The 14326-nt window shown below is 40.4% G+C and overlaps 1 protein-coding gene across 1 annotated transcript; it reads right to left on the minus strand.

Moving 5' to 3' along the window:
- Positions 1 to 12940: 12940 nt before the first annotated feature.
- On the minus strand, positions 12941 to 13867 carry LOC130360929 (taste receptor type 2 member 39-like). The gene has a single exon (XM_056563483.1). The coding sequence runs from the start codon at positions 13865 to 13867 to the stop codon at positions 12941 to 12943; it is 927 nt and encodes a 308-aa protein (XP_056419458.1).
- Positions 13868 to 14326: the final 459 nt, after the last annotated feature.

Consider the following 14326-nt stretch of genomic DNA (forward strand, 5'->3'; position numbering starts at 1 on the left):
ATAAGTTGTTTTTGTTACAAATTTCCTTTAACCCCTTCACGACAAGCGACGTACATGTACGGCGCCGCAAAGTGTCACTTGGCGCGCGGCAACGTACATGAACGTCGCAGGGTTCCGGGAGCGCCGCGTCACCGGTAGCGGTAATCGGGCGGGGATGACTGCTGTTATCTAACAGCAGGCATCCCGGCACATCGCCGAGGGGGGTCCTGAGACCCCCCCATGACCGCGATGCGCGCAAATCGCAGGTCAATTCAGACCTGCGATCTGCGCGATTCCGGGTCATACGGGTCACTGGTGACCCGCTGACCCGGAAAATAAGAGGGATTGGGGGTGACACCGAAACACCCTCGATCCCCCTGAAGGGATAGGAGTTTGGTGGCAGGGGTGCCACCCCTCCTATCCCTGCTATTGGTCGGCCGAGCGACCGACCGATAGCAGACCGGGGGAGGGGGGGGGGTGTTAAAGTTCGGTTCCCCCGCTTTGCCCACCTATCGGTGTCCGGGCAAAACGGGGGAACCGTCCAGGGAAGGAAGGCGCCGAAGGTCCCTTACCTGGATCCCGGATCCCCGAGCGCGATTCTCCCCCACGTGCGGCGGCGGCAGAAATACTTCTGGGTCCTGCAAGGTGAGTTTTTGCCTAGCAACATCCGAAGGGCCACAGTTTACAGTGGTCTCTAAACCGTGGCCCTCCAGATGTTGCAAAACTACAACTCTCAGCATGCCCAGACAGCAGTTTGCTGTCTGGGCATGCTGCGAGTTGTAGTTTTGCAACATCTGGAGGGCCACAGTTTTGAGACCACTGAACAGTGATTTACAACCTGAACCCCTCTAAATCTTGCAAAACTACAACTCCCGGGATTCAGGAACAGCATAAGGCTGTCTTGGCATGCTGGGATTTGTACTTGCGTGCCTCCAGCCATTGCATAACTACATCTCCCAGCATGCCCTTCCGCAATCAGTACATGCTGGGAGTTGCAGTTTTGCAACAGCTGGAGGCACACTGGTTGGAAAATACTGAGTTAGGTCATAGAACCTAACTAAAGGTTTTCCAGCCAGTGTGCCTCCAGCTGTTGCAAAACTACAACTCCCAGCATGCATGGTCTGTCAGTGCATGCTGGGAGTTGTAGTTTTGACCCCCCTCCCATGTGAATGTACAGGCTACATTCACACTGGCGGCAGATTACAGTGAGTTCCCCGCTACAAATTTGAGCTGCGGCAAATTTTCCGCCGCAGCTCAAACTCCTATTGGAAGACTCAGTGTAATCTGCCTCCAGTGTGAATGTAACCTAGAAACACTACACTACACTAACATAAAATAAAGAGTAAAACACTACACTACACTAACATAAAATAAAGAGTTAAACACTACATATACACACGTACACTGCCACCCCACCACCCCCCTCCCCAATAAAAATGAAAAACATATTGTACGGGGAGTGTTTCTAAGATGGAGCCTTCAGCTGTTGCAAAACAAAAACTCCCAGCATTTCTGGACAGCAATTGACTGTCCAAGCATGCTGGGAGTTTAGCAACAGCTGGAGGCACCCTGTTTGGGAATCACTGGCATAGAATACCCATATGCAAGTCCCTAATTCAGGCCTCAAATGCGCATGGTGCTCTCACTTTGGAGCCCTGTCGTATTTCAAGGCAACAGAATAGGGTCACATATGGGGTATCGCCGTACTCGGGAGAAATTGCTTAACAAATTTTGGGGGGCTTTTCTCCTTTTACCCCTTATGAAAAGGAACAGTTGGGGTCTACACCAGCATGTAAGTGTAAAAAAATAAACTTTTTACACTAACATGCTGGTGTTGCCCTATACTTTTCATTTTCACAAGAGGTAAAAGGGAAAAACGCCCCCCAAAATTTGCAACACAATTTCTCCCGAGTACGGAGATACCCCATATGTGGGCGCAAAGTACTCTGGGGGCGCACAACAAGGCCCAGAAGGGAGAGTGCGCCATGTACATTTGAGGTGATTTGCACAGGGGTGGCTGATTGTTACAGCGGTTCTGACAAACGCAAAAAAAACACACCCACATGTGACCCCATTTTGGAAACTACACCCCTCACGGAATGTAATTAGGGGTGCAGTGAGAATTTACACCCCACAGGTGTCTGACGGATCTTTGGAACAGTGGTCCGTGAAAATGAAAAATTTTGCACAGCCCACTGTTCCAAAGATCTGTCAGACACCAGTGGGGGGTAAATGCACACTGTACCCCTCATTACATTCTTTGAGGGGTCTAGTTTCCAAAATGGTATGCCATGTTTTTTTTTTTTTTTGCTGTTCTAGCACCATAGGGGCTTCCTAAATGCAACATGACCCCCGAGCAAAATTTGCTCTCAAAACGCCAAATATGACTCCTTCTCTTCTGAGCATTGTAGTTCGTCCGCAGTGCACTTCAGGTTCACTTATGGGGTACCTCCATACTCAGAAGAGATGGGGTTACAAATTTTGGGGGGTCTTTTCTGCTAATAACCCTTTAAAAATGTGAAATTTGGGGGAAAACCAACATTTTAGTGAATTTTTATTAATTTTTTTTTTTACATATGCAAAAGTCGTGAAACACCTGTGGGGTATTAAGGCTCACTTTATTCCTTGTTATGTTCCTCAAGGGGTATAGTTTCCAAAATGGTATGCCATGTGTTTTTTTTTGCTGTTCTGGCACCATAGGGGCTTCCTAAATGCGACATGCCCCCAAAAACCATTTCAGAAAAACGTACTCTCTAAAATCCCCTTGTCGCTTCTTCACTTCTGAGCCCTCTACTGCGCCCGTCGAACACTTTGCATAGGCATACTCGAGTGTACATGCTTACTCGAGAGAAATTGGGTTACGCATACAAGTATACATTTTCTCCTTTTACCCCTTGTAAAAATTCAAAAAATGGGTCTACAAGAACATGCGAGTGTAAAAATGAAGATTTTGAATTTTCTCCTTCACTTTGCTGCTTTTCCTGTGAAACACCTAAAGGGTTAAAACATTTACTGAATGTCATTTTGAATACTTTGGGGGGTGCAGTTTTTATAATGGGGTCATTTATGGGGCATTTCTAATATAAAGACCCTTAAAATCCACTTCAAACCTGAACTGGTCCCTGAAAAATTGCGAGTTTGAAAATTTAGTGAAAAATTGGAAAATTGCTGTTGAACTTTGAAGCTCTCTGTTGTCTTCCAAAAGTAAAAACTCGTCAATTTCATGATGCAGTCATAAAGTAGACATATTGTATATGTGAATCCAAAAAAAAAAAAATATTTGGAATATCCATTTTCCTTACAAGCAGAGAGCTTCAAAGTTAGAAAAATGCTAAATTTTTAAATTTTTCATCAAATTTGGGGATTTTTCACCAAGAAAGGATGCAAGTTACCACAAAAATTTGCCACTATGTTAAAGTAGATTTTGTCACGAAAAAACAATCTCAGAATTAGAATGATAAGTAAAAGCATTCCAGAGTTATTAATGTTTAAAGTGACAGTGGTCAGATGTGCAAAAAAGGGTTTCGTCCTAGAGGTGAAAATGGGCTCCGTCCTTAAGGGGTTAATTCTACATTTGTTTTAGTTTTTGTTTTGTTTTTTCACTTTATTTGACTTTGTTTTTTTTTTTTTTTTTTACTTTCCCACTAGGGTATTTGACACTTATAATACATTGCAGTTCAGATCTGTTCTGCAATTGATTATGCCTGTCAGTTTTACACTGACACCTCTCAGTGTTACATTGACACGCACAGCAGATTAGACTCTGCCTCAGACAGAGCCTTTTCGGCTTCTGTAGTCAGGTAAATAGAGGCCATTCAGAGGTCTATGGTTGCCATGGCTACTATGACGGCCACATGATCGCATCGCAGAGTCCCCGTGGGCAACAGAGGGAGCTTCTTCACTCTGTCATCCTGATCTGGTCACATTAACCGCAGCACTGAAGGAGTTAACTGTCAGGATCGGAGCACAGCTCTGCTCCGGACAGTTGCGGCGGGTGCCTGTCAATAAGCGATTGCCGGCTCCCACCGCCGATTATCGGCCACACATCCGCGGTGCCGTGATCGTGAATGGAATTGTAAATGTCTGTCCATTTGCGGGAAGGGGTTAAACATTACATGCTTCACAACAACAAGATGATCCGAGAACATCATATCATATTATGTTTGTTTTATTTCTATGTGTCCGAGCTAGAAATGTCCTTCATAGTCAGGCAGAAACTCTTAACAAAATGTGTTGTAAGCTTTCTATGGAGGCCACATTCCTACTTATTTTTCCGTTTATTTTTATTATTAACAACATGTAACCCCTTAGCTCCTTAATGCTCACTGGGATGATTTCCAGTCTAAGTGTGCCACTTAACCCCTTGAGGACCAGGCCATTTTTCATTTTTGAACTTTCATTTTTTCCTCCTCACTTTCTAAAAATCATAATGCTTTCACCTACAAACCCCTTTTTTTTGCGCCACCAATTTTACTTTGTAATGACATAAATCATTTCACCACAAAATCTACAGCGAAACAAGAAAAAAATATTTGTGGGGCAAAATTGAAAAAAAAACATGCCATTTTGTAATTTTTAGGGGCTTCCGATTCTATGCAGTGCACTTTTTGGTGAAAATGACATCTTACCTTTATTATGTAGGTCCATACGGTCACAGGATACCTAATTTATATAAGTTTTATTTTATTTTACTACTTAAAAAAAAATCATAACTTTATGCATCAAAATTAGTATGTTTAAAATTGTCATCTTCTGACCCCTCTAACTTTTTTATTTTTCTGCATACTGGGCTGTATGAGGGCTCATATTTTTGCGCCCTGATCTGAAGTTTTTATAGGTACCATTTTGTTTTGATGGGACTTTTTGGTCATTTTCTATAAGTTTTTTTAAGGTATTCAAAATGACCAAAAATACGCAATTTTGGACTTTGGATTTTTTTTTTTTTACATATTGGCCATTGACTGTGCAGTTTAATTAACAATATATTTTATAGTTCTGAGATTTATGCACGCGGCGATATCACATATGTTTATTTTGGGGTAATTCAAACTTTTATTAGGGAAGGGGTAAAAATCACATTTATTAACCCCTTAAGGACGCAGGACGTAAATGTACGTCCTGGTGCGGTGGTACTTAATGCACCAGGACATACATTTACGTCCTGTGCATAACCGCGGGCATCGGAGCGATGCCCGTGTCATGCGCAGCTGATCCTGGCTGCTGATCGCAGCCAGGGACCCGCCGGCAATGGCCGATGCCCGTGATCTCGTGGGCGTCCGCCATTAACCCCTCAGGTGCCGGGATCAATACAGATCCCGACATCTGCAGCAGTGCGCGATTTCAATGAATGATCGGATCACCCGCAGCGCTGCTGCGGGGATCCGATCATTCAGAACGCCGCACGGAGGTCCCCTCACCTTCCTCCTTCCGGCTCCCGGCGTCTCCTGCTCTGGTCTGAGATCGAGCAGACCAAAGCAGAAGACCGCCGATAACACTGATCTGTTCTATGTCCTATACATAGAACAGATCAGTATTAGCAATCATGGTATTGCTATGAATAGTCCCCTATGGGGACTATTCAAGTGTAAAAAAAAATGTAAAAAAATGTAAAAGTAAAAGTAAAAAAAGTGAAAAATCCCCTCCCCCAATAAAAAAGTAAAACGTCAGTTTTTTCCTATTTTACCCCCAAAAAGTGTAAAAAATTAATTTTATAAACATATTTGGTATTGCCGCGTGTGTAAATGTCCGAACTATTAAAAAAAATGTTAATGATCCCGTACGGTGAACGGCGTGAACGTAAAAAAAGAAAAAAGTCCAAAATTGCTACTTTTTTAATACATTTTATTTTTAAAAAAATTATAAAAAATTTATTAAAAGTTTTTTATTTGCAAATGTAGTATCAAAAAAAAGTACAGATCATGGCGCAAAAAATGAGCCCTCATAACGCCGCTTATACGGAAAAATAAAAAAGTTAGAGGTCATCAAAATAAAGGGATTATAAACGTACTAATTTGGTTAAAAAGTTTGTGTTTTTTTTAAGTGCAACAATAATAGAAAAGCATGTAATAATGGGTATCATTTTAATCGTATTGACCCTCAGAATAAAGAACACATGTCATTTTTACCATAAATTGTACGGCGTGAAAACCTTCCAAAATTAGCAAAATTGCGTTTTTCTTTTTAATTTCCCCACAAAAATGTGTTTTTTGGTTGCGCCATACATTTTATGATATAATGAGTTATGTCATTACAAAGGACAACTGGTCGCGCAAAAAACAAGCCCTCATACTAGTCTGTGGATGAAAATATAAAAGAGTTATGATTTTTAGAAGGCGTGGATGAAAAAATGAAAACATAAAAATTAAATTGTCTGAGTCCTTAAGGCCAAAATGGGCTGAGTCCTTAAGGGGTTAAAGGGGTACTCCCTTGACATTTTTTTTTAAATCAACCAGTGCCAGAAAGTTAAACAGATTTGTAAGTTACTCTTATTTAAAAATCTCAATCCTTCCAGTACTTATCAGCTGCTGTATGCTCCAAAGGAAGTTATTTTCTTTTTTCATTTATATTCTGTCTGACCACAGTGCTCTCTGCTGACACTTCTGTTCATGTCAGAAACTGTCCAGAGCAGGGGGGTTTGCTCCTGCTCTGGACAGTTCCTGACATGGACAGAGGTGTCAGCAGAGAGCACTGTGGTCAGACAGAAAATAAATTAAAAAAGAACTTCCTTTGTAGCATACAGCAGCTGATAAGTACTGGAAGGTTGGAGATTTTTTAATAGAAGTAATTTACAAAACTGTATAACTTTCTGCCACCAGTTGATTTAAAAAAAAAAAAAAAGTTTTCCAGCGGAGCACCCCTTTTATCTTTTTTAAAAACTTTTTTTACACCATTTACTAGTTCCCATAGAGGACATTTACATGCAATCTTCTGATTGCATGTAGTAGCCATAGCATGACATTGATCAGTGTTATCGGCGCTCTCCTGCTCCTGAGCAGGCATGGAGGAGATCACCGATCGGACGGAGATGGAGGCAGGTAGTGACCCTCCACCCTTCCTTTCAGATGTTTGGGATGCCGCGATTTCACCCCAGCGGTGCTGACCGACTGAGCTGCCCGGAACCATTTACTTTCACATTAGATGCAGCGATCAACTTTGATTGCCGCATCTAAGGGGTTAATGCCGGGCATCAACGTGATAGGTGATGTCCAGAATTAGATACGGGTCCTGGCGGATAAATAGCCACAGGGACCACCCAGCTATGATGCTGGGTCAACCCGTGACCCCTGTGTCATAGCAGGGGAGCGGGACCAGGGTGTACAGGCAAAACCTTGGTTCCCATGGTGTTAAAGGAGCTGAAAGCTTCTGTCTTCAGGTCTGGCTGTATACCTATTGGTTAAAACAGATAAGCCTTGTGCAATAATAGTATCTTCAAGTCAGAGAACTGGGGCTTTATGGGAGATCAAATTACATCAGGAGGTATCATGAAATGGTGCGTCTTCTTGAAAAGAGAGATCTTCTCTACTCTCCTGGAAGCTACCTGAGGGGCGAGTCCATATATGGCCCGAGAGAAGTCCTTTCTGATACAGCCCTATATATGATGGGTCTGTCCGGTAACTATACAATGGCTACCTATATAGACACGCTTTTCCCTCTTTGCCATGTGCAGATGTTATGTCTAACATGTATCTGGTAATGTACAAACGTTTCTTATTTGATTAAGGTCATTTTAATATGTGGATGAAATTATGTCAAGGCTGAGATTGTAAAGTTGTAGTATATGGATCACTTACCCTTCTCCTGCAGAGAATGGGACATGTTCTATGATTATTTTTCCATTTATATAATGTAGATGGCATAGCCTATGACCTGCCATCTAATTAATATAAATAATATTCATACAAGGAAACAAGGAACCAAACACAGCAACACCAACCTTTTATGAGTAGCACCAGCTTTATCAAGGGGCTAAGGGCTACTTAGAAAACTTTAAATTATGTTGTTTTTTTTTTGTTTTTTTTTTATACATGACTGTATATGTGAGGCACTGAATAAGCAAACATTAATTCAGTAAGAAAAAAGGAAAGCAATTATATTAGGCTCTGTTCACATCTATATTAGGTCAAGTTGTGTCCTGATTCGGGATAAAAATTGTGGTTTGCTGAAGCCGACCTGACCTACAACTATCACCCATGTTTGGTGGCAAACATTCAGTAAAATAAAAAAACATTACACTTATATTCTTACAATGTAGAACAATCAATGGCCCTCATTTACCAAGAGTGTTGTGTAGGTTTCTTTGTGGGTTTTAATTCCCTACAATTTATTTTTCATGGTATTTACTAAGGTTTCCCTACACTTTGCTTTTTTTTACACATGCAAAGTGTAGGGAACACATGAGGGTTTTCCTCAGCTCAAATCCACCACATTTTATGTGGAAACCTTAGTAAATATGTTGGTTTTTTGTGAAAATGTCGGGAACACGCCCCTTTTCGGAGAGCACGCCCCCTTTCCTGGCAGCCACGCCCATTTTTTCGGGTTTTCTTAGCAAAATGGAGAGTTAGTCGGGGGTTTTTCAATTCTGGTGCAAATTTTGGAGCAAATACTGGCGAAGACAGAATTTCTGACGCAATGCAACAGAATCTGGTGCACAACCCAACAAAACATGCCAGTTTGGCAATAGTAAATGAGGGGCAATGTGTTTAAAAATGTCATTGTGTTTTCTGCTTTTCTTCTGTATATTTTATTTTAAAAAAAAGCTATATTTATGTATTTATGCTAACTGAATGAATATATTAGAGATGTAATGTTCCTTTCTGTATTGCCTACAGAGACAATAGAATAGTGTGTGTGTTTGCTTTATAGCAGTTGTAATGAATGGGAGTTAATTGACAAAGAAAAGTTATAGATTAGTACAATGTTCAAACACGTATGGCGTACAACTCTCCCTCATATTAGGCTTCATAAAAAAATCTATATACAGTTTATAGTGTATAGTGTTCCTAACTTGGTCCATTTAGCCCTTCCACAGTATGATAAAGGTGACTGGTCCTTCTATTGATAATGTGATGACTCTGCTCATTATGTTCCAATCTATAGAGAAAATCAAAAATAATTTGAGGCAGCCTATTATTAAAACTTTAATACAATGTATCTGCTGATTGTTGCAGATCATCTATTAGTGTAATACTTTGTTGAAAAAAAGAAAGTACCACAGGGCTAAATTTGCATACTGCCTGTTGAAACGACATGCATAGATTGTTATCTTCTGGAATAAAAACTCAAATACAGTTTTACTTAAAAGTCAATATAAGAAGATAATCCCTGTTACAATGATTTCATAAAAAAAATACAAGAAATTAAATGCGTAATGAAGCCAAATTCATTATGGATATTTCAACAGCAAATATCACACAGATCACACATTTGATATCCTCTGATCCTTATAACTTGTACAATGCAATAAAAATTTTAAGCAAAAAATAAAACACATACAGATTATATTATAAGGAAGAATGGTAAATTAAAATGATCTAAAATCATAATAAAATGAGTATTGATATAAATAAAATACTAAAATAAATTGCATCTCAAAATGAAGCCTAAAAAACTAAAATGTATTAATAAATAACAAGATATCATATAACATTTATAAAACTAACACATATTATTACAATCCAAATTCAGAGTGAAAAAGATGAGTCCTAGAGTTGACTATGTCTTTAAAGGGGTTCTCCACCCCTAGTTATCTTATCCCCTATCCAAAGGATATGAGGTCTTAGGGGACTATTCATAGCAATCAGTTGATTATCGGTGATCTTCTGCTCTGGTCTGCTCAATCTCAGACCAGAGCAGAAGACTCCGGGAGATGGCCGGAGCCAGGTGAGGGGACCTCCGGCCGCCATGCTGGATGATCGGATCGCCGCGGCAGCACTGCAGGCGATCTGCTCATCCATTCAAAGTACCGCACTGCTGCAGATGCCATGATCTGTATTGATCACAGCATCTGAGGGGTTAATGGCGGACATCCGTGCGATCGCGCATGTCCCCCATTACCGGCGGGTCCCTGGCTGATGATAGCAGCTGGGACCTGCCGGGCATGACGCGAGCACAGCTCAGGTGCTCGCAATCATGGCGATGCCTAAATGTACGTCATGGTGCACTAAGTACCACGTCACCATGACATACAATTAAGTCCATTGTCGTTAAGGGGTTACATATATCAAAGGAGTTTTCTGATTAATCAAAAATATGGCCACCCGGTCATCTCCAGCCAGAGATTGTCAGGCGTGGAAAACTGCAGAGTTTGCTTTGTTACACATTTGCTCAACTAAAAGACATGGTTAGGAATTGAGTGAACATTGTAGGCCTTCAAGCTTCTCTGTTTATGTAGCCACAGTTATATACCAGAGTAGCTCCAGATGCTGCGCCAATTGCCTAACTACCATTAATATTAACAGTTGTGATTTAAGCCAACTTGGCAATTTTGATTAATGGGAAAACGCCTTGAAATTATAAAATAATGTGCTAGAATAAAGTCTCCACAATAGTTAAAGGAGACAGTCCCCCTCACCCCACACCAACAACTGTGTATCTAAATAAAAATACATTATATTATACACAGAAGTGAAGAAATGTATAATATAAAGCAAAAATTTACCATCACATACATACTACAGCTACAGTATAAAAAACAACAACATCAAAAGTAACAAATGATATAATAACAAAAAAAAATTGTAAAATATTAGCCCAGGAGCACAAACCAAATCAGTCATAAAATTCAATACATCAATAAGTTACAGCTACCGAGACACCTTGTGATTCCTCTGTGCTCTTCCCTCTCATTATATGCAAGGAAATCAAGATGTCTTATCTTTCTGTATATAACAACATAATACAGGGTTAAAAGAGATGGTGCAGAATTATATTCTCGGGATTCATAATCGAGAGAACATAATATTCTTTTTTAACCATAAAAAGACAAAGGGGGAGAACCTGTCCAGAGGAAAGGTTGCTGAGTTGCCCATAGCAACCAATCAGATCGCTTCTTTCATTTTTCAGAGGCCTTTTCAAAAATAAAAGAAGCGATCTGATTGGTTGCTATGGGCAACTTAGCAACTTCTCCTCTGGACAGGTTTTGTTAAATCTCCCCAAAAATATCTATCTAAGTTTTATCTATGATAAAATGAGATTTCCATTGGTGACAAAGCAGATGTCTATGCTGTAGTCCAGTTCTGTCAAAACGCTCCATCATCTCCTCGGATATAACCTCCATTGTGTCAGTGATGTATTGTCTCAGGTTGGTGAGATCCTGTGACTGAGGGGGAAGATACTCTTCTTTGCCATAGAAACCTCCCCCACCACCACCCTCAGACCAGAAAGAAACAGGAGGGTGTTAGATCTGGTATTTGCAGAGGCCTGCGCCACAGTGGTGAATTGTTACCAGTGCAGCTGGTTCAACATTTCTGTACAGTTTCATTCAGGTATCGGTGAACATCCAAATAGAAATGTGGAGGTGACCATCCTACTGACATTTTACAGCAGCAATTCCTACACTATTGCAGGTGGGAGCGGCCGGTTACAGGATCCTCCACAAAAAAAGAGGTTACCATAGACTTTGCGTCTGCTCATTGCACAAAACACGTTACTTTGGGTAAGTCCCTCATAGGTTCGATAAGGACACATGGATTTTCTGAGCCCCAATTTTTAATGGTGTGATGATTGACCTTCTAACCAAGGTAAAAGGTCGCCTACTTGCTGATCACCGGTATCTGGATTGTCATCTTGTTTCAGCTCTTTAAAACAGAAAAAATCTGTATGGCTTATAAAACAGACAATTTCACACGAAATTCCTGGGTTTGCTTTGATTTTCAGTCACCAGCCATTTACCAAGGATGTTACTTCAACTCCAGGACTTTATTTCATTGTCTTTTTTAAATCCGGTATGTAAGGTCCTGACCGGCCTCATGTGCACATTGTGGAGACATCACAGTAGGTGGAGATGCGCTGACCGGTTGTATCACACCTGACACTTGTCCTTGTATGAGAAAGGCCCTTGTGCTCTTAGGAGCCTTTACTATATTAGTTACTATGAACTTTTTCTGGGCGTCCTGATAAACAATGCAGAATCCTGTGACCCTAACAATTTATCCTGGACTGTTTATAGAATCCATATTTATATTTATTTTCTGTACCATTCACTATCTATTTTGTTTTACAGTACATATAACTATATACCATGTGAGCAAAAAAATTGGAGGAAGATCCTTCCAAACTGTAACATCAATCAGGGTGCAGAACTCTCAAAAGGTAGAAGAAGGTACTAAATTTATTGGGAGATAAAAGTGCAACACAAGACTGGGGAGCGTTTCCAGCCCGGGCCCGGGCTGGAAACACTCCCCAGTCTAGCATTGTACTTTTATCTCCCAATAAATTTTGTACCTTCTTCTACCTTCTAAGAGTTCTGCGCCCTGAAAGATGTTTCATTTTGGAAGGATCTTCCACCCATCGTTTTGCTGCTTTGTACCGGTTGTCTAACTTGGACCATCAGAGGAACCCAGAGGCTGCGTTCTCCGTTCTACGCTGTTTTAGATGTTTTGCTCTCAGCATAACTTCTAGAGGTAAGGGGCCATCCATTTGGCTCTGCTCATTCCACATTTCCCACTGGTTAATCTGCTCGAGGTGCGCACCATTTCCTTATATACCATATGAGATATACAATATTTTTATGTCTGTGTATCCAACATCACCAACATAAAATATCAGGAACATGAAAGGGCTGGAGAATTTTTCTAAGCTTTACAATAAATAACTGGTAATATTTTTGAACAAGGAAGTTCAATATGTGAGAATAAAGAGCAACATTATGGATGATAAATATTTCGACTGTAAATTGCTGTGATGTACTCATGTTGAGGGTATAAAATGGAAAACTAAAGATAGATAAATAGATAGATAGATATTATAGTTTCCATCTTTGAACACAGCATGAAATACTATAGAACATTGAGATACATGTCTTTTTTAATTCACTGTTGGAATCGATGATGTAAAGTGAATGGAGGAAGGGTGCGCTGCATATTACTATTAGTTTGATAAAGGATTCAATTATACTTGTGTACCCAGCACGAAATGAATACACTGTTGTACAAAAGTATATAACCTGTAACACTAAGAAGAAGCTGATACTCTTCACAGCACTGAAGTGAGACTCCAAGTTTGGGCTTCGAAATCCGGACCCGGAGCTCCTCATCCGTCTGGTGTGCATCCAAAGAGAGTGAAGTAACAGGCAGTCTGCAGCCAAGAATACTAGGAATGGTGGACATGAGATGATGAGGAAAAGAATGAACCTGATATGAATGTTATCATCCTCCACATATCTTGATAGAGTCATATTTGTGATTGAGATATTTGCAAGATTCTGTATCTGTATTTCATAAAAGTGCCAAACAAGTGGAAGACTAGAAGATATAGAAATGAGCAGAGAAGCCAGAAGGAACCATGGAGCCAGGGTGGAGATCTTGGTCTTCAGAAAGATGAAGAACTTCCAGTTGTAGCTTGTAATCTTCACACAGTAAAAGACACAGAGGACGGTGGCAAACCAGAGATTACTAGAATGTAAAACCATTGTGACTATTACTATTATAGACTCAGCCAGAAACGTGTTCTTCCATAAATCCAGTAGAATAGAAAGATGAAAGATGAAGATAATGAAGAGGTATAAGCTTCTGGAAGTTGCCAAAGAGCTGAGGATTTTATCCCCAATATGAAGAGATTTCATTGTTTTCCATTTCATGAGATTTGCAGCCACAATGATGAGATTTATTATGACTCCAGCGATGCATTCAGTATACAGCACAGATAGAAGAACAAGTGTTATTGTATCCATCGTATTGTTTCCTCTGAGATAGATATTGTGACTCGTCTGCAGGGTGGAAACCGTTGTGTAATGATCAGGTTATATGTTTTCCCTATACAGATTTCATGTCCATCTCTCATGGAAATTCTAGCCGTTTGTTCCAATGCCATGCAAATATCTGCTCCGGAACACTGACTATGAAAAATATCTGCAATGTTATATCCAGAATAACTCACAAAACTACTTTAACCCCTTAAGGACCCAGTTATATTTAATTTTTAGTCATAATGCTGTCCATTACAGACCCATATGAGGAACAAAATTCACACTTATTAACTTTTTTGACATGTTATTAACTATTTTTTGTCCCCATAGGGGGATATTACCTTTTGTTAAAGGACATCTGCAGCGATAACAACTAATCCCCGTCCACAAAATAGGGGAATAGTGTTTGATTGCCTGGGGTTCCGACTTCTGGGACCCTCACGA

Source organism: Hyla sarda, chromosome 3 (genome assembly GCF_029499605.1).
Source record: "Hyla sarda isolate aHylSar1 chromosome 3, aHylSar1.hap1, whole genome shotgun sequence".
Classification (NCBI taxonomy): Eukaryota; Metazoa; Chordata; class Amphibia; order Anura; family Hylidae; genus Hyla; species Hyla sarda.

Coding starts and splice junctions, on each gene's coding strand:
- LOC130360929 (XM_056563483.1), bottom strand. CDS start 13,867: ATGGATACAATAACACTTGTTCTTCTATCTGTGCTGTATACTGAATGC.